The sequence below is a fragment of the Salvelinus fontinalis genome, chromosome 7 (genome assembly GCF_029448725.1).
Source record: "Salvelinus fontinalis isolate EN_2023a chromosome 7, ASM2944872v1, whole genome shotgun sequence".
In the NCBI taxonomy this organism is placed as follows: domain Eukaryota; kingdom Metazoa; phylum Chordata; class Actinopteri; order Salmoniformes; family Salmonidae; genus Salvelinus; species Salvelinus fontinalis.
This window is the reverse complement of record NC_074671.1, coordinates 35296994-35321940: the sequence shown is the minus strand read 5'-3', so window position 1 is coordinate 35321940 and position 24947 is coordinate 35296994. Positions and strand designations below refer to the sequence as shown.

Below are 24947 nucleotides of genomic sequence, written 5' to 3'. Positions count from 1 at the left end.
TTGATCGACTGGGCTACGGATTCTATTTTGGGTTGGAGCCCGTCTGTCATGCACATTGCCTCAAGGCGGCACAGCCCATCCCTGGGCGTCCTTCTGCGGGTTTGGGGAAAGCCTCAGACCTCTCAGCCATTACCACTGATGTACCAGGACCGGAAGATTTTCAACAAGGCCTGCCCCACAACTCTTCTTCTTCATCAACCCTACTGAGCAATTGACCTCCTCCCGGGCACTACACCGCATCGGAGGCGGCATTTTTCCCTGTCTGGTCTGGAGACCAAGAACATGGAAGTGTACATTGAGGACTCGCTGCAGGGTTAATTGCAGGGTTAATTCATCCTTAATTCATCCTCCTAGCTGCAGGGTTAATTCATCCTTCTGCCTCCCCGGCCACCCTGCGCCCGTGTATTGACTACTGGGACCTTAATGACATCACAGTACAAAAAAATCTTTTAAAAAACTCTACCACTCTTCTCCTCGGCTTTCGAGCCTCTCCAGGGGGCGAATATTTTTTAGAATTTGGACCTTCGGAACGCCTACCATCTGGTTCGGAGACGAGTGGAAGACAGCCTTTAACATGGCTAGCGGGCTCTATGCATACCTGGTTATGCCATTTGGACTGACCAACGCTCCCGCAGTGTTCCAAGCCCAGGTCAACGACGTGCTCCGTGACATGTTGAACAGTGTTCGTGTTTGTCTTGTGCTTGTCTCCACCCCCACCAAGTGTCTCCTATTTTTCCCCATTGTCCCATGTGTATTTATACCTGTGTTTTCTGTTTGTCTGTTGCCAGTTCGTCTTGTTTTGTCTGGTCTTACCAGCGTGTTTCCCGTTTCACCAGTTCTTGTTTTCCAGTCTTTCTGGTTCCGACCCGGTTTCTGACTCTGCCTTGGATTACGAACCTCCGCCTGCCCTCGACCTGCCCTTTTTTCTGCCCCTTTGTTATAATAAATATTCGGAGAACCGAACTATCTGCCTCCTGTCTCTGCATCTGGGTCATATCCTGTGTCATGATATAAATGTGTTAACTGCATGTCACTTTGGATAAAAGCATCTGCTAAATGCCCACCATCATTACTATTGAACTGTTTGATGACAGTTCTCAACTTTTCAATCAATGTCGCCGTGGTCGGCTGGATGTGGTCTCTGATAGCTGCAGGATTTATCATCATTGATCAAATGTTCAATCCACTTCAACGCTTGAGTGATCAAGGTATCTCCTTGTGCCAATGAATCTCTGTGTCTGCCTCCCAAATGCTACCCTATTACCTAGTGCACTACTTTTGGCCAGGGCCCATAGGGTTCCCATATGGCCATGGTCAAGAGTAATAAACTATGTAGGGAATAGGGTGCCATTTGGGACACAACCTCTTATTAAGGCACAAGGCGAGACCCAGATGCAGACACAGGAGGCAGATGGTTGGAGTCTTACATTGTTTATTAATCCAAAAAGGGGTAGGCAAGAGAATGGTCGTGTACAGGCAAAAGGTCAAAACCAGTTCAGTGTCCAATAGGTACCGAAGGACAGGCAGATTCAAGGTCAGGGCAGGCAGGATGATCAGGCAGGCGGGAACGTAGTCCAGAGTCAGGCAGTGGTCAAAACCAGGGAGACTAGCAAAAGAGAATAGAAAAGGAGTATGGGGAAAAACACACTGGCTGACTTGACTAAACATACAAGACGAACTGGCATAGAGAGACAGGAAACACAGGGATAAATACACTGTGGAAAATAAGCGACACCTGGAAGGGGTGGAGACCATCACAGGAACAGGTGAACCAGATCAGGGCGTGACACCTCTGCATATACAGTACATTCCACACTAATTTATATGGAGCACTAGTGTGGATGAGTGTCTAGAATATCTTTCGTTCCATTTACTTAACACTTTCCTTTTTGTCTGAGCCTATATAACAAAGCAGAGGAGACCCTCTCAGTGTGAAAGGTGTCTAGCCAGGAGTTAAACTTTAGATCTGTAGATAGTGGAACTGTTCCAAAAAAGGACTGTATTCCATGTTCTATTCATTTCTTGTACAGACATCTTCTGAACCACCATCTTGTGACGTGAAACAGTGAAGTAGGGAAATGTCACAGACTCAGTGAAGTCAAATAATAGCATCACATATTCAGGCTGCATCTCAAATGGCACCCTAGTGCACTACTTTTGACCAGGGCCCTACAACAAAGGTGTACTTTCTAACCTCTCTTGACCTCTAACCTCTGACCTCTAACCTCTGACCCCCACAGCTCCACTCAGATATGGACCTAGGGGATGGCTCAATCAAGTACATACTATCAGGAGATGGTGCTGGCACCACCTTCACCATTGATGACAGTACAGGAGACATCCATGCCATCAAGAGGCTGGACCGCGAGGTCAAGGCCCAGTACCAGCTGCAAGCCCAGGCCTGGAACAGACAGACAGACCGACCCCTAGAGCCCAAATCTGAGTTTATCGTTAAGATCCAGGACATCAATGATAATGAACCTAAGTTCCAGGATGGGCCCTACCAAGCCACCATACCTGAGATGTCAACCATCGGTGAGTCAGTAGAGATTGTGGTGGTCAGAGACCTTGAATGGATTTCACAATAGTGGAAACTCCCTCAAGCCAGTGGTTACACCAATGTTTTAAAATCCATGACAGAAAGTGTGTTAGTGCACATTTTGGGAGAACTGTGGAGAATCAGCATATAAAAGCCACAGTGTGCATCCAAAATGGCAGCCTATTCTCTATATAGTGCACTACTTTTGACCAGGACCATTTCAGCAACACAGCTAGAGAGTGTAGCCGGACGCCATGCTGCTGCCTCTAAACATTCTATTCATCCATTCGTGAACAGTCTGCTTAGTTTTAATTCTAGTCGTTCAGTTAGCAAACTCTGTTTCTCTATTATACAGTATGTCTCTGTGGTGCTGGTCATTCACAGCAGTGTGTTTCTGTGAGTAGTGTACGCTGGGAAGGAGATGAGGATGTTTGGTTATGTGCACACAATAGCCAAAATCATTTTTGTCTCTGCAGTATCGTCATAATGCCATCAAAATGATGTCTCCGCTTACACACTGGGATACAACATTTATAAATCCACCAGTGAGTGCAGATACCTTGAGGCGTAAAATAACTACAGTTACCTCTAATAGCCTACACCTATTGTCAACATTGAAGCAGTTTTATGCAGATGTTCCAATCCATATTGTAAACAGGCCTTGTTGAAATAGCCATATAGAAACAGAATGAGTCATTCCAGTTGTGTGGAAATATTTTTGCTTACCAAGTCACTCTATTTCTACTCCTCCCTCCCTCCCTCCTTCCCCAGGCACTGAGGTGATTCGGCTGACCGCTACAGATGCTGATGACCCTACATATGGTAACAGTGCCAGAGTGGTCTACAGCATTCTGCAAGGACAGCCATACTTCTCTGTGGAGCCCAAGACTGGTATGTAAAGCACAGGGGAAACGAAAAACCAAAAGTGTCAAAACATTGTCAGACCTGCATTAAGAATAGTAGTTACATTGGATGTGCTTTAGTTATGTTAGTAGACTTCCATGTGTTGGCACATAACTGAGGCACTCCCATCTGCTACTCCAGGAAACGCACACACACATACAGGCTGAATGTAATACAGTTTGAACGTAAACACATATGGCACAAATCAACAGGGTTAAGAATGTCCTCTTGTGGCTGCCAATGGTAACAACTGGCAAATCCAAAATGAATAAGCAAATACAGTCGCAACAGCGGAGTTCCCCAACTGGTGGCCTGCAAGTCGAATTCGGCCCGCAGTTGATTTTATTTGGTCCCCCAAGATTTCTGAGCAAAAAATAAGTATATATACAGTACCAGTCAAAAGTTTGGACACACCTACTCATTCAAGGGTTTGTCTTTATTTTTACTATTTCCAGTGTTGAAAAATGTACTCAATTCTAAATAAAATTACTAAAGTAAAAGTGAAAGTCACCCAGTAAAATACTACTTCAGTAAAAGTCAAAAAGTATTTGGTTTTCAATGTGCTTAAGTTCAAAAGTAAAAGTGTATATAATATATATATTTAAAATGTTTTATATTAAGCAAACCAGACAAAACAATTTAGGTGAACCCGATGATTTCCGCATGTGTGGTTCCCACCGCGAAGCATGGAGGAGGAGGTGTGATGGTGTGGGGGTGCTTTGCTGGTGACACTGTCTGTGATTTATTTAGAATTCAAGGCACACTTAACCAGCATGGCTACCACAGCATTCTGCAGCAATACGCTATCCCTACTGGTTTGCGCTTAGTGGGACTATCATTTGTTTTTCAACAGGACAATGACCCAACACACCTTCAGGCTGTGTAAGGGATATTTGACCTAGGAGAGTGATGAATTGTTGCATCAGATGACCTGGCTTCCACAATCACTCAACCCAATTGAGATGGTTTGGGATGAGTTGGACAGCAGAGTGAAGGAAAAGCAGCCAACAAGCATATGTGGGAACTCCTTCAAGACTGTTGGAAAAGCGTTCCAGGTGAAGCTGGTTGAGAGAATGCCAAGAGTGCGCAAAGCCGTCATCAAGGCAAAGGGTTGCTACTTTGAAGAATCTCCAATATAAAATATATTTAGATTTGTTTAACACTTTTTTGGTTAACACATGATTCTATATGTGTTATTTCATAGTTTTGATGTCTTACTAGTATTCTACAATGTATAAAATAGTAAAAATAAAGAAAAAACATTGAATGAGTAGCTGTGTCCAAACTTTTGAATGGCACATTTGCAAAAAAAAAAAATCACAAAACCTGTTTTTGCTTTGTAATTATGGGGTAAGGTGTGTAGATTGATGGGGGGGGAAATATTTTAATTCATTTAAGAATAAGGCTGTAACGTAGCAAAATATGGAAAAAGTGAAGGGGTCTGAATACTTTCCGAATGCACTGTATATGTGATCATATACAATATAAGCAAGGTTTCAAATTATGTTTTAGTCTAATGTTATATTTGTTTAGGCTTCTTGCGATAAATTTGCGGTCTCCAAATTATTGATAATTATGTTCTGGCTTCCTGACTATCCGCTCAAGAAAAAATTCCCCTGCAGCTGAATCAAGTTGAAGATCCATGAACTACAGTATACCATTCTGACTTCATTCATTAAAAGAAGACACTGGCTGCTACCGAAATGGCACTCCCCTATTCCCTTTAGCACTATAGGGCTCCGCAAAAAAAAATGGCACTACATTTTTAATACTGTTTTATTTTGTGCCCAGTCTAAGACATGTCCCTAATCTGCCTGACGACCCGTCATCTACTACACTGCTAACCCTCCCACACCATTTCAAACTGTGACCTCTCTCTCCTCTCCCCCCCCGTCCCCCTCTCTCTCTCTCTCTTATTGTCCTCCCACTCTCTCTCTCTCCCCCTGTCCCCCCAGGCGTGGTGCGTGTGTCTCTGGCGGGCATGGACCGAGAGGTCAGAGAGATCTACTCCATCATCATCCAGGCCAAGGACATGGGAGGCCAGCTAGGGGGTCTGGCTGGAACCACTGTCGTCAACATCACCCTCAGCGACGTCAACGATAACCCACCCATGTTTGATCAGAGTAAGAAGCAGAACCTCTCCTGTGCCTTTATGTTTATTTGAATTCCATTCTTCATTTTATCTTCACAACTGTTGAATTCCTTGTCATCATTCTCATTAACTATCTCCATCCCTCTCCACTCTTTTTGTTCTTCCTCTTCTGTCTTCAAAGATGGTGGATAAATGAAGATGTCCCACTCAGGCCGTTTACCACTCAGGCCGTTTTCTTTTTACATGTCAGGTCTACTTAAGGGGTGGCTCTCCCATAGACACCAATGTGACGGCAGCTGGGTCTGGTCTACTTAGTTCATTGACTGTATATGAGTCCGAAAAAATGGGAGTGGGATGTGTCGCTTCCTGTTCCGTCTCTGCTGTCCCCTCCTCTTGCTCTTTCTCTCCAGCCCTCTCCACCACTTAATCAACAGTGTATCCCCTCGCTTGTCCCCCTCCTTCAGACCATGCTCTCTCTCGCCTTCCTCCTCATCATCTACTTTGGCCACCAGTCTGTCACCAGCCCATTAACCCTCCCCACTCTCACATTATTCTTTCTATCCTCATCATCCCTCCATCTACCCCCCCTCCCCCACACTCTCACTACTCTCTCTCTTTCCATCCCTCCTCGGCCACCAGTCGCCCCATCTCTTTCTCTCTTTCTCTTTACCCGGCCACCAGTCCCATTCCGGCCCCAATGCTGTCTCTTTGATTGACCCCATTCCTGATCTACACATTACCGTCCAATGAGAGATCAGCAGTTCATCTCTCTCTATCATCTATCTATCCCCAGCCATCCCCTAGCTTTCTGCCTGACTGGTGGTCTCGTCTTTCCCTCACTCTCCCCCTTATTTCCCCCATGTCCCCCCCTCTCCTCTCAAATTAGTCACGTCGCTTAAATGAGACTTTAATACGTTGTGAGGAGCTTCGGGTGCACTTGTCTGACAACCATAGTGTGTGACCGTTTCAGTTCAGACAGAGGGAGCACGGCAAATTGAGAACCGCTGTCACCCCTGTTTTTGAAATTAGGTTAAATTGTTGAAATTAATTCTCGTTGACCCATAAGACAATACAACCCAATTTACGAACCGTCTCTCAGACTGAACCAATTTGTGCTCAACGGTCTGTGGTTTATCCTTCTAATGTCCTGGTGTAATTACATAAATGTGGCACCCTCTGGAGGAACAATGAGCTAACACACGTTATTACATAATAACTCATCAACTAAAGAAATGCATTTAACTCTCTCTCTCCTCTCTCCTTCCCCTTCTCAGAGCTGTATCAGATGAGTGTTCTGGAGTCGGCTCCCGTGGGGTCTGTTGTGGGTCGTATCCGGGCGAAGGATCGTGACATTGGCATCAATGCAGAGATGAGGTATAGCATCATTGACGGAGACGGGAGGGACACCTTCGACATCAGCACAGACCCCACCAATCTGTTTGGCATCATCACCATCAAAAAGGTACAGAGGGTAGACATCAATGAAAGGTTACACCAATGAAAACACACACACAGGGGTAGACTTCAATGAAAGGTAATGACATGCTTTGAGTGTCCTCTGACAGAGGACAGAGGAGTCGACACAGCGGTAAATGACTCAAATGTAAATGCAAAAAGTCACATTGAATTCAATTTAATTTAGATTCATTATTTGATTGATAACCAGTTGATTCACTCCTAGTGGATCCTTTCTCAACCCACCTGTAAATCTTTTTTTTGTGGAGGTGCCTAAGTGCAAAGAAACCTCCGCAACCTCTTTATTTAACTATTTATATGAATTATACCTAGGATACAATGCACCTACTAATGCGGTACACATGTCTCTCTCCCCACTAGCCTCTGAACTTTGAGAGCAAAGCAAGCTACACTCTGAAGATAGAAGGAGCCAACACACACCTGGACCACCGTTTTCTGGACAAGGGCCCGTTCAGCCATGTTACCATTGTTCACGTCAACGTAGAGGATATAGACGAGCCCCCGGAGTTTAGCTCTGCTGCGTACTACATAGAGGTCTCTGAAGAAGCAGAGATCGGCACAGTGTTCAAGACGGTCTCTGCCAGAGACCCTGATGCTTCCAATAACTCCATCAGGTGAGGACAGGGTTGACAACAAAATAACACGCCAAATGTTTTAACCAATGTCATGCAATGTCATCTTGTGGCCAGATGGTGTCAGTGTTGTATTGGAGTGTGCAAGGCTGTGTTTAAAAAGAAACATTGAGCTGATGTGACGGTGACAGCTCTGAGTGATATCGACAATGGGCTATGCGATTATTTTAGTTATTTGGAAATGAAGATGATGTTAATGATCTGGCATTTTTAAGGACCCTAGTCAGTCAAAGCGTACTGGATTGTGTGGTATTAGGAGACTTTCCCATTGTTTTTAAATGATGCAGTGTGTTTACCTCACTCACAGAGCAGATGTTGGGTTAGAGTGGAGCGTAGTGTCACTGTGCATCCCAAAGGGCACCCTAATTCCTTAAATAGTGCATAACACTCAGTCAAATGTTATATCTGTTTGGGCTTCTTGAGGTCAATTTGCAGCAATGTACAATATCCCAGCCCTATATCTAGAGGATATAGGGGGATATTTATCTAGAGGATATAGGGCTGGGAAATACACTAAGGGTCAGGGGCTCATCTGACACTGCTACTTAACAACATTCACATGATAACTTGAAGCTAACCATTTTTGGATTGTCAGATTTGAAAATCTTTCAATGTGCTAATTTCAGCTGGAGCCACATACACTACATGACCTGGACACCTGCTTGTCGAACAGCTCATTCCAAAATCATGGAATGGTCCCCCCTTTGCTGTTATAACAGCCTCCACTCTTTTGGGAAGGCCTTCCACTTATGTTGGAACATTGCTGCTGGGACTTGCTTCCGTTCTGCTACAAAAGCGTTAGTGAGGCCGGGCACTTATGTTGGGAGATTAGGCCTGACTCGCAGTCGGTGTTCCAATTCATCCCAAAGGTGTTCGATGGGGTTGAGGTCAGAGCTCTGTGCAGGCCAGTCAAGTTCTTCCACAACGATCTCGACAAACAGTTTCTGTATGGACCTTGCTTTGTGCATGGGGTCATTGTCATGCTGAAACAGGAAAGGGCCTTCCCCAGAATGTTGCCACAAAGTTGGAAGTGCAGAATCGTCTAGAATGTCATTGTATGCTGTAATGTTAAGATTTCATTTCACTGGAACTAACAGGCCTAGGCTCAGACCATTATTCCTCCTCCACTAACTTAACAGTTGGTACTATGCATTGCGAGAGGTAGCGTACTCCTGGCTTCCGCCAAACCCAGATTTGTCAGTCGGACTGCCAGATTGTGAAGCGTGATTCATCACTCCAGAAAACATGTTTCCACTGCACCAGAGCCCAATGGCGGCGAGCTTTACACCACTCCAGCCGACACTTGGCATTGTTTCATAGTGAAACCCATTTCATGAAGCTCCCGACAAAGTTATTGCGCTGATGTTGCTTCCAGAGGCAGTTTGGAACTCGGTAGTGAGGGTTGCAACCGAGGACAGACAATTTTTACACGGTATTCGCTTCAGCACTCGGTGGTCCCATTCTGTGTGCTTGTGTGGCCTACCACTTCATGGCTGAGCCGTTGTTGCTCCTAGACGTTTCCAATTCACAATAACAGCACTTACAGTTGACCGGGGCAGTTCTAGCAGGGTAGAAATTTGACGAACTGACTTGTTGGAAAGATGGCATCCTATGACGGTGCCACTTTGAAAGTCACTGAGCTCTTCAGTAAGGACATTCTAGTGCCAATGTTTGTCTATGGAGATTGCATGGTTGTGTGCTCGATTTTATACAGCTGTCCGCAACGGGTGTGGCGGAAAATAGCCGAATCCACTAATTTGAAGGGGTGTTTACATACTTTTGTATATATAGTGTGTACATTTCTCGCCATTAAAATGAACTGCTATTTCAGAATGCTGGTATTCTAATGTTATCCCTCTTTGTAAAGCTGTGTTGGGAGTGTCTGTTAGATAATGTGGCTTTAGTGAATATATTACAACCCCTCATTCTCAATAAGTGTCCCAAATGGCACCCTGTTTAGTGCAATAGGGAATAGGGTGCCATTTGGGGGACACGCTTGAAGCAGATAGAGAAAGCTCTGGGAATTATGTGTGTGAGGATGCAAATAAAACCAGCCCTGTGAGCATGGCTACAGTAAGAGCACCAACCTTGAACTGCAATTGTTTCACGGGGGCCAAATGGTGTGGCTAACATTACTATATGACAGACAACGTATGCTTCCCAAATTGCACCTTTTCCCCTATGTAGCGCATTACTTTTGACCAAGACCCATTGGGAATAAGGTTGACCTTAAATGGGGGAATCAATACAACAGGAGAGAGGAGGCCTTTCTCTCTCCCTCTTTCTCTCAACACTTGCTGTCTCAAACTGTCACTGGCAAACAGACACACACACACAAACCATAGAGTGATATTAATAGTGCTCCTTTAGGGGGATCTTCCTCTGCCATCGTCTATGCTGGGCATGTTCCCTGCGTGTGTGTGTGTGTGTGTGCGTGTGTGCGTGTGTGCGTGTGTGCATGCGTGCGTGCGTGCGTGCGTGCGTGTGTTTGGTCTAAACCAGTCTGACAGACCAGGCGATTCTGCCAAGGACTCTCTCTGTGTATAGCTGAGAACTCTCTCCATTTTCTCTGTGTGTACTGCTGCACAATGATGGGTCAGGAAGCCTGCCTTTGGGAGTTTAGTTCACACTGAGTTTAGTTCACACTGAGACAGAAAGGAGAGCTAGGGAGGGAGGGAGGGAGGGAGGGAGGGAGGGAGGGAGGGAGGGATATCACTGTACACAGAGCATAGGTTTGTTCTTTCAGGTCTTTCCCAGTAGGATTCTAAATCGACTTAATTTCCTTCTTTGAGACGCTATGAATATGGGATTAAACTGTGTCCTGCAGTAGTGCTCCCCCCACCCCCTATTAATCTGGCTTCATCTCTGAGTGTCTGTTTACTCATTGTTGCGTGATGTTCCCTGAGGAGCGCTTTGGAAAGTGGCCCGTGGTGGCAGGAGATGAGCCAGCCTGTGCAGCACAGCACAGTAAAGCCCATCGCAAGTATACACACACACACCAGCTCTGTGCTGCAGCTCAATTTGGCAGAATGCAGAGATATTGCTGATTCGATCACAACTGAGACGGTTTGAGGGGCAGTTTGTCATACCTCCAAACTTTACCGCAATTCCTTATTAAATAAAACGTAATTTCCATTGGCACTTTGAAGTCAACCCGGGTTGGGCTGGCATTGGTGGGCTAGCTCGAATTGCATTTCCCTTGCAAAAGAAGATTTCAGTTTTGAAACTGCAGTCAAAGTGTAGTAACTGCATTCAACTGTGGTATTTGGACGCAGTAATTGCAGAATACCTGCAGTGTACTGCAGTTATACAGCTGTCGTAGCGTTTGCTGTCATTAAATGTGAAGACTGTTATATAATCAAATGAATTCTCTATGAGTAATTATTCCATGATTAAACAAATCACGGAAAAGTAATTAACTAGGAAGTCGAGGCACCACGGGAAAATGTTGTTTATAGAGTTACAATTTCCTGAAAATAATTCTTCAGATATTTTATTACCTTATTGATTACGGTTTTCTATTCATGTATTATTACCTCATCAGTCTCATTCCTGAATGTTGCAAACCCTTGGATATCTGCACGATTCCTAACATTAATCATAAATTAGCGATATACAAATTGGCTTAACTATTTATTTACTAACTAACTAATCAATCACATAATTACATGAACACACACACAGTAGGTCATACATTGGTTACTAACATGACACAAAGAAAAGTCCCTAGTGGACGAAACCAATATGATAGCTTGGTAGACAAAGGAAAGGGGTGGGGACAGCTCAGGAGGAGGACATTCTGAGTCGATAACTACATTCATGGAAATGCTAATACTTTGAACATGAACAACCTCTGATTCGAAAATACATTTCAATGTACATATTTACGAGTGTATGCCTTTGTTGTCCCTTTCTGCGATCACCGGTCCGTCTGCTGAACAAATATTCGATAGAAAGTCTCTGATTTGTCCACCAGAGATCAAAGTATTTCGTAGTTGTAGCTTGTTATAATGGATATGTCAGAGTACCATTCGGTCGTTTGACTGGTTGCGTTTACCAGACTAAAGTACTTAAACAGCTGCAGCCTGAATAATTGTTCTTTAGTTTGTAGATTTCTTAGCCATTTCAACGTGGGAATGATCTCCACGTTCTCTGGTCTTGTCCTTTGGTAGAGTTGCCAACCATTTCAACATGTAGCGACAGCTTCCATGTTTTCTGGTCTAATGTAAATTTTGTCGGAAGTGGGTTTTATACTTTTAGTATAAAAGGGGGCATTCCATGACACCGTGTAATATCTGTGCTCACGGGGGCGTGGCAACTGACTGATCATAAGTCACTATGAAAAACAATTCACATTTGGATCACATTGTTATCTTTCCAAAAGTATTCTTACGATTAATCATTTATTTTATACAACATTCAGATGCAAACCTCATAATTGAGAAGTGTATACAAACAAAGAAACAGTATTGTGTGTCTCCTGTCCTTCATGAGGTCACCACATGAAACAAACTCAAGACTTTTCCTTAACCTTTCAAGGACACACGTTCCGCTAGCGGCACACCCCCCCCCACCCCCACTGAAAAGGCAGAGCCGCGAAATTCAAAAAAAATATTTTTTTTAAATATTTAACTTTCACACATTAAAGTCCAATACAGCTAATGAAAGACACAGATCTTGTGAATCCAGCCAACATGTCCGATTTTTAAAATGTTTTACAGGGAAGACACAATATGTAAAGATGTAAATCTATTAGCTAAAAACACATTAGCATAATCCACCATCTTTACTTTGTCCACCAACAACAGTAGCTATCACCAATTCGGCTAAACTAAGATATTGATAGCCCCTAACCAAGAAAAAAACTCATCAGATGACAGTCTGATAACATATTTATGGTATAGGATAGGTTTTGTTAGACAAATGTGCATATTTCAGGTAGATGGCATAGTTTACAATTGCACCCACCGTCACAAATGGACTAGAATAATTACAATGAGCAACGTGTTTACCTAACTACTAATCATCAAACATTTCGTAAAAATACACAGCATACACTAATCGAAAGACACAGATCCTGTGAATACAGACAATATTTCAGATTTTCTAAGTGTCTTACAGCGAAAACACAATAAATCGTTATATTAGCATAGCACATGTGCAAACATTACCCCAGCATTGAATCTAGCCAAAGAGAGCGATAACGTAAACATCGCCAAAATATATTAATTTTTTCACTAACCTTCTCAGAATTCTTCAGATGACACTCCTGTAACATCACATTACAACATACATATACAGTTTGTTCGAAAATGTGCATATTTAGCCACCAAAATCATGGTTAGACAATGAGAAAAGTAGCCCAGCTGGTGAGAAAATGTTCGTGCGCCATATTAGACAGTGATCTAGTCGTATACATAAATACTCATAAACGTGACTAAAAAATATAGGGTGGACAGCGATTGATAGACAATTTAATTCTTAATACAATCGCGGAATTACATTTTTTAAATTATCCTTACTTTTCAATACAGTTTGCGCCAAGCGAAGCTAAGTCAAAAGAAATGGCGTCCTAAGCCACTAACATTTTTCGACAGAAACATTTATCATAATAAATTGTTCCTACTTTGAGCTGTTCTTCCATCAGAATCTTGGGCGAAGCATCCTTTCTTGGGTATAATCGTCTTTTGGTGGAAAGCTGTCCTCTTGCCATGTGGAAATGCCAACTGCGTTCGGCATGAACTGGAAGCGTGCCCAGAGATTCACAGCGTCACAGAAATAAATGTCCCAAAATCGCACTAAACGGATATAAATTGCTATAAAACGCTTTAAATTAACTACCTTATGATGTTTTTAACTCCTATAACGAGTAGAAATATGACCGGAGAAATATAACTGGCTTCACTAGTGCTTGGAAAAACAGTGGGTCGGTATCCTCCGCGCGCATGACGCACCAAGAAAAGAGTTCCTACATACAGGGTTTTTTCATTTATAGTGCCTGTGATTGCGCAATCGACACCATTCAAATCGTCATCACGTAAAGGCATCCAGGGGAAGACGTAAGCAGTGTCCATATACTCATAGGAATAACAGTGGCCTTAAAACTGACTCCAGAACAGGGGACAAAATTTCTGAAATCTGACTCCGTGTCAGGGAAATTGCTTGCTGAGTTCTGTTCCACTTAGAGACAAAATTTCAACTCCTATAGAAACTATAGACTGTTTTCTATCCAATAATAATAATAATATGCATATTGTACGATCAAGAATTTTGTAGGAAGCCGTTTCAAAAATTACACGATTACCATAAATAGTGACAACAGCACCCCCTAGCCTTAACAGGTTTTAAGTGTCCACGGACCATTAAAACTGCTTGGAACACAGCGTGGGAGAGAGAGGACGCTGTAGAGCTGACCCACCGTAACCTGATCCTTCAGATCTTCACAGGAGAGTTATGACCCTGCACTCTGACTGCAGTTACACTGAAAAATGACTGCAGTTAAAAAAAACGCTGTAATTTTGGACGTAGTATTTGCAGTGTACTGCAGTTATACTGCACTCTGACTGCAAACTTTTTTTCATAAGGGTGCCCCCAGAATTGATGAAGGTTGTCATGTTATGAAAGTGCATGAACACACACGACCCTTCCCCAAATATATTTCAGTTTTGAAACTGTAGTAAAAGTGTAGTAACTGCGGTCGACTGTGGTATTTTGGATGCAGTAGTTACAGAATAACTGCAGTTATTCTACAATCTAACTGCAGTTACACTGCAGTAAAAACTGTGTTATTTTGGTATACTCCAGTTAGAGTGCAGTATAACTGCAGTTCAACTGCAGTAATTCTGTAATTACTGCGTCTAAAATGCCAAGCTCATGTGGCACAATGTATCTGATGCCGCGTGACCACGTGCAGCCCACGCATGTCAGTTGGAGCGCGGGAGCTTCCAGTTCAATGCACTCACTATACTTTACGGCTACGGTTAACTTGAATAAAGAAGAACTCATGTTAAAAAGAAAAATTTTCTTTCGTATTTCCTGAACAAGAAGATGCAAAAGCTCATGCAATAGATACAGATATGTGCTTGCTTTATATTCACACCATTGACCTTTTCCACATTTTGTTGTATAACAAATTGCATTTAAATGTATTTACTTGATATTTTTGGGTCACTGGCCTACACACAATACCCCATAATGTCAAAGTGGAATTATGTTGAAAAAGTTTTTTACAAATGAATTAACAATGAAAAGCTGAAATGTCTTGATTCAATAATTATTCAACCCCTTTGTTATGGCACCCCTAAACAGTTTTTGCATGGACATTTCAAACACAGATACAACCACGAAGACTAGGGATGATTTCCAATGCCTCGCAAAGAAGGGCACCTATTGGTAGATTGCAGACACTGAATATCCCGTTGAGCATGGTGAAGTTATTAATTACACTTTGGATGGCGTATCAATACACCCAGTCATTACAAATATACAGGTGCCCTTTCAAACTCAGTTGCCGGAGAGGAAGGAAACCACTCAGGGATTTCACCATGAGGCCAATGGTGACTTTAAAACAGTTAAAGAGTTTAATGGCTGTGATAGGAGAAAACTGTCGATGGATCAACAACATTGTAGTTACTCAACAATAATAGCCTAAATGACGGGGTGAAAAGAAGGGAGACTATATAGAATAAAAATATTCCAAAACATGCATCCAAAACAAGTCACTAAAGTAATACTGCAATAAATGTGGCAAAGCAATTCACTTTTTGACCTGAATAAAAAGTGTAATATTTCTGGCAAATCCAATACAACACAACACATGACTGATTACCACTCTCCATATGTTCAAGCATAGTGGTGGCTGTAATCATTATGGATTGGGGAGTTTTTCAGGATAAAAAAAAGAAACGGAGTTGAAAAAAACTTTAATTGTTGGACATAAAAGACTGTAAACACATTAGGAAATCAGCTCCAAGCAATTTTAAGTTAAGAAATCTATTCCCAAGTATTCCCATGCATAATGGAGAGACACATGATCGTATTCAAATGTAAGCAACGTTTGAAAATATTACGTTTTAGTCAAACATTATATCTGTTTGGGCATCTTGCAGTCAATTTGCAGTCCACAAAATATTTGTAATTATGATCCGGACCCCAACCATCCGCTCCAGAAAAAAACGGCCCAAGGCTGAATCTAGTTGATGATCCTTGTCCTACATGCTGACCAGACTAACTCTGAACTAACTACATTCATTTGAGGAAAGGTCGAAAAGTATTAAACATGAATAGCTTCCTGTTGCTAGCTCATTTGTCCTGGGATATAAACATTGGGTTGTTATATTACCTGAAATGCACAAGGTCCTCTACTTCAACAATTAATCCACAGATTTGATTTATTTATTTATGTTTCTAGTAATCTCTCCTCCTTCAGGCTTCTTCTTCTTCTTCTTCTTTGGACTTACGTGGGTAAGTGCCTTGCAAAATAATTCATCTCCCTTCGCATTTTTCATATTTTGTTGCATTACAACCTGTAATTTAAATGCATTTTAATTTGGATTTCATGTAATGGACATATTCAAAATACTCCAAAATGGTGAAGTGAAATGAATAAAATAACTTGTTTAAAAAAATTCTAAAAAATTCAAACGGAAAAGTGGTGCGTGCATATGTATTCACCCCCTTTCCTATGAAGCCCCTAAATAAGATCTGGTGCAACCAATTACCTTCAGAAGTCACAAAATTAGTTAAATAAAGTCCACCTGTGGGCAATCTAAGTGTCACATGATCTGTCACATGATCTCAGTATATATACACCTGTTCTGAAAGGCCCCAGAGTCTGCAACATCACTAAGCAAGGGGTACCACCAAGCAAGTGGCACCATGAAGACCAAGGAGCTCTCCAAACAGGTCATGGAGAAAGTTGTGGAGAAGTACAGATCAGGGTTGGGTTATAAATAAATATCAGAAACCCACGGAGTACCATTAAATCCATTATTAAGAAATATAAAGAATATGCCACCACAACAAGCCTGCCAACAGAGGGCCACCCACCAAAACTCACGGACCAGGCACGGAGGGCATTAATCAGAGAGGCAACAAAGAGACCAAAGATAACCCTGAAGGAGCTGCAAAGCTCCACAGAGGAAATTGGAGTATCTGTACAAAGGACCACTGTAAGCCACGGAGCTGGGCTTTACGGAAGAGTGGCGAGTAAAAAACATTGCTTAAAGAAAAAAATAAGCAAACACATTTGGTGTTCGCCTAAAGGCATGTGGGAGACTCTCCAAACATATGGAAGAAGGTACTCTGGTCAGATGAAACTAAAATGTATCTTTTTTGCCATCAAGGAAAACCCTATGTCTGGCGCAAACCTAACACCTCTCATCACCCCGAGAATACCATCCAGCGAAGCATGGTGGTGGCAGCATCATGCTGTGGGGATGTTTTTTTTTCGTCAGGGACTGGGAAACTGGTCAGAGTTGAAGGAATGATGGATGGCGCTAAATACAGGAAAATTCTTGAGGGAAACCTATTTCAGTCTTCCAGAGATTTGAGACTGGGACGGAGGTTCACCTTCCAGCAGGACAATGGCCCTAAGCATACTGCTAAAGCAACACTCTTGGAATGTCTAGTCAAAACCCAGACCTCAATCCAATTGAGAATCTGTGGTACAACTCAAATATTGCTGTACACCATGTAACGGCAGTCTAAGTCGTCCTCCTCCTCAGACGAGGAGAGGCGAGAAGGATCTGAGGACCAATGTGCAGCGTGGTAATTTTCCATGATTTAATAGACAAGACGAACACTGACACGAAATACACTTGAATAAACTATAAAACAACAAACGACGTTAAACAGACCTGAACATGAGAACTACATAAAACGAAGAACGCATGAACAGGAAAAGAACGTACGAGACGAGACGAGACAGTACCGTGTGGTGCAACTAACACAGACACAGCGACAATCACCCACAAACAAACAGTGAGAACAGCCTACCTTATTAATATGGTTCTCAATCAGAGGAAACGTCAAACACCTGCCTCTAATTGAGAACCATATCAGGCAACACATTAAACCCAACATAACATAGAATGCCCACCCCAACTCACGCCCCGACCAACTAAACACATACAAAAACAAGGAAAACAGGTCAGGAACGTGATACACCAGCAGAACCCATCCAACTTGAAGGAGCTGGAGCAGTTTTGCCTTGAAGAATGGGCAAAAATCCTAGTGGCTACATGTGCCAAGCTTATAGAGACATACCCCAAGAGACTTCCAGCTGTAATTGCTACAAAAGGTGTCTCTACAAAGTATTTACTTTGGGGGGTGAATAGTTATGCACGCTCAAGTTTTCATTTTTTTTGTCTTATTTCTTATTTGTTTCACAATAAAAAAATATTTTGCATCTTCGCACCTTTCGCAAGACACTGTATATGCTCCTAAAAAACATTCAGGAGATGGCAACGGGTATATTCTCCTAAAAACCAATGAGGAGCTTGGAGAGGCGGAACTTGCAGCGCGTCAAGGGGTCACAAATAGATTCAAGATCTATTTCAGTGCCTGGCAACGCAGACTCTCGTTGACACGCGCGAGCAGAGTGGGTGCAATGATTGAGTAACCTGAATGTGTACATTTATTTTGAAATGCTTGCGCACGTGACACGAGTGGTGTGGTTGGCATGTTAGAGGCTTACCCAGAAAGACTCGCAGCTATAATCACTGCCAAAGGTGATTCTAACACGTATTGACTCGGGGTTGAATCTAATCAAGATATCGTCGTGTTATATTTTTCCTAGATTTTGTACAATTGTTGGAATTTTTCTTCCACTTTCACATTACCAAGTATTACCAAGTATGTAGATCTTGGAGAAAAAAAAAGACAATTAAATCCATTGTAATAACACTTTGTAACAAAACAAAATGTGGAAGAAGTCAAGGGGTGTGAATACTTTCTGAAGGCAATGTATGTAAATATCAGATAAGTGTTACTCAACATTGGTTACCCTTGTGTTCCTCTGTCTCCAGGTATTCCATAGAGATGACCACCGACCTGGGGAAATATTTCTACATTGACATCACTTCCGGGGCGTTGATGACGGTGCTGTCGCTGGACAGAGAAGAGTTATCCTGGCATAACATCACCGTCCTGGCAATGGAGATGAGTATGTCACACAAACACACACACACACACACACACACACACACACACACACACACACACACACACACACACACACACACACACACACACACACACACACACACACACACACACACACACACAAATGACACCCTATTGTCTACATAGTACAAAAGAAGTGCACTATATAGGGAACATGGTGCCATTTGGGACAAAGCCACATACAGTATGCTACATACACACATATCTGGTTTATTTTGAATGAGGGCACATTATTATATTATATTGTATTGTGTGATAATATAAAACAGACTTGTACACAGCGGGAGTTTTCAGGACCCAGGAGAGTCACCTTCAGTCTCCTTGTTTAGTTTTTGTTTGTTTGGAATGCACAGTAACGAGGGGAGCTTTGTTTTAATTAATGGCTTCATTGAATAGAACACACCTTAATTGGGTCAAATTGGCACATATGACTCAATTGGTTATCAGAAGGAGAGGGGGGTGGAGAGAGACAGGGACAAAAGAAGACAGCAGCAGGAATAGAGATTATCCAGTGTGGTGGGATGGCTGTGTTGTAACTGTAGGCCCCAGGGAGAGATGGAGGGGGAGAGAAAGAGAGTTGTTACTTGGAGTCTACACACACATGCAGCGCAGAGAGCCATTCACCCTCAACTGAAGAGAGCCAAAGTCAAGCTATTGATTGATCAATTGTTTGATGAAAGCTGAGAAAGTAGTTACTGCCTGCTAGCATTTCCATTGCCAATTACACAGCTGATTAAGGTATGCAAATGGACATTTTGGATAATAACTGAATTGTAATCTTATTCTAAGCAACCATTCTGAGTATTTCATCCTATTCTGTCTTTCGGCATCGGCTAGTGTGTGTGTGTGTGTGTGTGTGTGTCTTATACACTAACGTGTGTGTGTGTGTATGCATGTGTGTTTTCTTCCAGGTAATCCCAGTATGATCGGGAGTGTGTCTGTAGCTGTGAAGATTCTGGACGTGAATGATAACCCTCCATCGCTGACACAGTACTTTGAAGCTTTCGTCTGTGAGAGTGCCAAGGCTGGACAGGTACAGAGGCATACACACACACACACATACACATACACACGGAAGATACACATGCAAGACTTGAACAGAGGCAGACCAATAACCAGTATTTGCAGACCTGTGATTTTATCATATGGAGAATTATTCAAAATTATGGAATACTGTAAAGAAATATCTGCATAATATGAATGTATGTAATATCTGTCAGTTTCACTCACAACTTGTCTCAGGTCAGCGATCCTAACTGTATCTCTCTCCCATCTCCTGGCTGTTGTCTTGTTGTCTGGTGACCTAAGCTGATTCAGACAGTGACGGCAATAGACCCAGATGATCCTCTGGGAGGTCAGCACTTCTACTACAGCCTGGCACCAGAGGCTGCTAACAACCCCAACTTCACCCTCAGAGACAATCAAGGTAAATAAAGGCTTTATTATACAGCAGTAAAACCCCCCTAACTACCTGGACATGTATTTTTTGTAACACTACACCATTTTCTGTTGACATCATTTCCCTTTTGTGCTTAATTCTTTAGAGTCTAAGGTGTGGGTTCGATTTTGAATTTTAGGACCCCTTTAGGTATCAAAAACAATTAAAACAAATATATGCAGGTATATTTGATAAAATATTGATTTAGACATCTAAAGCCCATGGAAACTAAATGAATTGCAAATTCATAAATGGCAAAAAGGGACAGTCAAAAAAATGTATAATGAGAAAAAAGGTTTTGAAGTTGTCACGCCCTGACCTTAGAGTTCCTTATTATTTTCTATGTTTGGTTAGGTCAGGGTGTGACTCGGGTGGGAAAGTCTATGTTTTCTATTTCTTTGTTTTTGGCCGTGTGTGTTTCCCAATCAGAGGCAGCTGTCTATCGTTGTCTCTGATTGGGGATCATACATAAGTTGTCATTTTCCTTTTGGGTTTTGTGGGATCTTGTTTTCTGTTTCGTGTCTGTACCTGACAGAACTGTGCTCTTTCGTTTTCACTTTGGTTATTTTGTTTGAGTGTTTTTTGAAAATAAAAATCATGAACACTTTCCACGCTGCGCTTTGGTCCACTCCTTTCGACGAGACCCGTAACAGAAGTGCCTGTCCTAAATCTAGGAGATATATAAAGGTGAAAAACATACTTCATATTCCTATACGTGTTTTTTTTACCGGTACTGATTACCTTCAGACGAGTCATGTGACACTTGTGGGGTCATAGAACAAAACGGAGAACACCATCGTGTTCGTGAGAATCTCCATTTTCCATAGAGGCGTGTTCGTGAGAATCTCCATTTTCCACATTAGTTTGCAGCCCAAATGGTTCAGACGCTACCAAACAGAGGTTGGCACATCGACAGTACCGTCTTCAGACGAGTCTGAAGGGGGTCGTAGAGGGTCGCAGAGCAAAACCATTAAGTTGTCCTAAAAGTTTGCAGGTCAAACCTTTCAGATGCTACAGACGTTTACGTGAGAAAAAAATATTTTTGGGATGACTCATGGTCTGACAAACACCGCTCTTGGTAATGATGTAACATACACTGAGTGTACATACATTAGGAACACCTTCCTAATACTAAGCTGTGCCCCACCTTTTCCCTCAAAACAGCCTCAATTCATCAGGGCATGGACTCTACAAGATGTGGAAAGAATTTCACGGTGGTTTCTGGCCCATATTGACTCCAATGCTTCCCAAATTGTGTCAATTTGGCTGGATGTCCTCTTTGGGTGGTGGACCATTCTTCATACGGGAAACTGTTGAGCATGAAAAACCCAGCAGCGTTGCAGTTCTTGACACACTCAAACTGGTGTGCCTGGCATCCATGTTTCAATTGTCTCAAGGTTTAATAATCCTTCTTTAACCCGTCTCCCCCCTTCATCTACACTGATTGATGTGGATTTAACAGGTGACATCAATAAGGGATCATAGTCTTCACCTGGAATCACCTGGTCATTCTATGACATGGAAAGAGCATGTTCCTAATGTTTTGTCCACCCAGTGTGTATACTGTATCTAACCAGGCTCCTCTCTCTCTTCGTCCCCGATGTAGACAACACAGCATGGATCCTGACGCGGCGTGGGGGCTGGTCTCAGCAGGACCAGTCAGTCTACTACCTTCCTATCTTTATCTCAGACAGAGAGCTGCCGGTCCAGACCAGCACCAGCACTCTGACTATCCGTGTGTGTAGCTGCGATGTGGAGGGCAACGTTATGTCCTGTAATGCTGAGGCCTACCACCTACCGGCTAGTCTGAGCAGAGGGGCACTCATCGCCATACTGGCATGTATCTTTGTGATGCTCGGTAGGTCATGATCTTGTTCTTTGAAGTGATTTTCTCCAATGCTGATCTGCTTTATACGTACTTAATAAGCTACTGTATATTTGTCTTTGTATACGATAACATCATATTCCACTCTATACAAACCCTCTTTTACCAAATCTATGCTTATATTGAATGTCTTAGTATAGTACATTAACTCACCAAACTCACTGAAGCAACCATTAATAATCTTCCATATTTGGGGTTCATGTTGTATCTGACCATGTCTCTTTTTTCTCCACTAGTGATGATCCTGCTCATGTTGTCCCTCCGGAGCCACCGTAAGAAGCCCTACCTGCACGATGAGGAAGACAACGTCCACGAGAACATCGTCCGCTACGATGACGAGGGGGGCGGAGAGGAGGACACCGAGGCCTTCGACATCGCTGCCATGTGGAACCCTCACGAGGCCCACCTAGTGGGGAAGCAACGTCAGGACATGCTGCCCGAAATCGAGAGCCTTTCACGCTACGTTCCCCTTGCATGTGTGGGCTGGCCAGGGAGTGTTTGTGTTGGTGGAGACAGCAACGTGCAGGGGTATGTGCTATCCAAGCTCCTGGAGGCGGATTTGGACCCCTGCGCCCCACCTTACGACTCCCTACAGACCTACGCCTACGAGGGGGAGGGATCGGTGGCTGAGTCCCTGAGCTCGCTGCAGTCTGTGTGCTCCAATACTGATCACGAGTATGATTATCTCAATGACTGGGGGCCCAGGTTTAAGAAACTGGCAGAGATGTACGGGGTTCTGGAGACAAGCAACCCTCCCATGTGGTAGAGGGGCGGACGGAACGAAAGACTCACCCTTATATACACACATCTTATAGGAAAGAAGAGACTGAAACATAGAGACTGGAACGGAGACATGTAGAGAAACAGGAACAGAGAGAGAGAGAGAAATAGAGAGAATGCATTTGAAAGGTATGCTCCCCATAGAACTGCAGAATTTGCAATAGCACCACTGAGCATCGCCTATTCTCTATAGCCTTAGAGCTGGGTTGCCTCAACCCTGAGCTGGGTTGCTTCCTAGCTGTGTAGCTGCCATCACCACCCTTCCCCATCTCCAGGAGAGGCTTGAGAGTAGCCTGGACTGATTGACAGACAGCTAGCGTCACAAGGGCCTCAAAGCAAAGGGCTTCAAAGCACACGTTAGTTAACTCTATTGGCCGACCCAGGCCCTAGCCACAGGCGCCAGCAGCTCTTTGGTCCAAAGGGTCCCATTCCCCTCAGATGAACACAAGCGAGGGGAAAACAAGGGACTCAACATACTTAGCCTTACCTTCCTGCACACATTTACGCAGGACTCAAACAAACTCCGAAATGCTGATGTCTTTTTTGTTGGTTTGTTTTGACAATATTTTGGTTAAGACTTTGCTTTTTGTATTCCAAGCCACTATGACACAATGAAGAAAAAAATGAAGCGGAAGACACGTTTTTGATGACCTGTTTGTCATTATTGTTGCAACCATTTTGATTTGAAAACTGCAATTTTTTCCATTAAGGGTAACTTCAATATGTGGCCGTCTCTTATGAATTAATTTATTTTTTCATGTGCTGTATTTGTATTTCTTATAACTTATTTTTGGGAATCAAACAAACACTGGACTAGTGTTTGATGTTATCCCAACGTTGTGGGATCGGCATAAAATATGTTCAAATATGTTCAAGAGATATGATGTAACATAAATGTTTCAATGGCGTCTAATTGCAATTCTGTGTTTCAAAGACAATGTTTCTCACGGCATTTCTCAGTGTCTTGTTTCAGACATAGTAAGGGAGATGGAAACTCTGTAATCCTATTTGGATTTGAAAGATTATTTGTTAAATGTATCGATTCATATTTTGTTAGTTTGAACCCTTTGATGTTTTGCTGCTGGTTAGGAGCATAAAGCATGATCATGCATTCATCAGGAAATGTGTGTCCTCCAAATTGCACCCTATGCAAAGTAGTGCACTATATAGGAAATAGGGTGCCCCTTGGGACGCAGACACAATCTTTAAACTCTTGTTTTGAAATAAACTGTCCATGATACCGCAGCAGGACTGAGGGACGTTACAGTATCTGTATCTGAAATGAAGGATGGCCAGTTACCGTAAATGTTTAACTCATCATTACAAACATAGCTGGATGAGTAAAACCAGGGGATGTACGATATGGTCAAAAGCATTTCATCAGGGTATCAGCCATGGTTAGGGGTGTAGTACAACTCTGCCATACATTGTTGCTTGATCTCAACCCTCGCATCCCGTCCCATAGACTTTGAAAACTTTGATAATCTGCTTCTTCAAGTGCCAAATGTAAAGAAGAAGAAAATGTGTTTCAGCAAAACGACGCCAAATAAACAAAGGGACTTCTTTATCAAAGATGATGTGAAACAATAGGAGGAAATTTGGATCATTTTTGATTGGGTGGACTCTACTTGAAATATGTGTGGTGTCAGTTATGCTACAGTATGTGGTATTTGAATGTAGATATTTGTTGTATACTTGGTAATAAAAGAAGAAAATGAAACATTTTGCTGTCGTCAAGTTGCCAAGTTGGCTGGGATTCAATGAAATGCGTGCTGTTTCAAGCACTGCACACAACACACCTTTTTTCAGACATTCGCAATAATGGGATCGCAATAATGGTAAATGCTGCCGATGTTAGCTCAAAGGGAAATGACTTTAAATGTCAAGTGCTGTGTACTTGTCTGCGACGTGGCTTTGATTATCCGCTTTTGAGAGCAAAAAAATAAAGGTGTTTAGTTACTTTTAGTACTTCAGGTATTTTAGCAATAACTATGGAGAGAGAGCGTACCTCGGAAAAA

General features: G+C 42.7%; 1 protein-coding gene across 2 annotated transcripts in view; it reads left to right on the top strand.

Moving 5' to 3' along the window:
* Window positions 1–24651, top strand: part of LOC129859454 (cadherin-20-like) — a 122900-nt gene extending 98249 nt beyond the window's left edge. For both annotated transcript variants that reach the window (XM_055929267.1, XM_055929268.1), the window contains exons 3-12: window positions 2241–2535; window positions 3311–3430; window positions 5398–5565; window positions 6809–6996; window positions 7371–7624; window positions 18670–18806; window positions 19738–19859; window positions 20135–20252; window positions 21871–22122; window positions 22386–24651. In XM_055929267.1, coding sequence (XP_055785242.1) covers window positions 2241–2535; window positions 3311–3430; window positions 5398–5565; window positions 6809–6996; window positions 7371–7624; window positions 18670–18806; window positions 19738–19859; window positions 20135–20252; window positions 21871–22122; window positions 22386–22915 — 2184 coding nt within the window. In that variant the 3' untranslated portion in view covers window positions 22916–24651. The remainder of the gene's footprint in view (window positions 1–2240; window positions 2536–3310; window positions 3431–5397; window positions 5566–6808; window positions 6997–7370; window positions 7625–18669; window positions 18807–19737; window positions 19860–20134; window positions 20253–21870; window positions 22123–22385) is intronic.
* The last annotated feature ends 296 nt before the right edge of the window (window positions 24652–24947 follow it).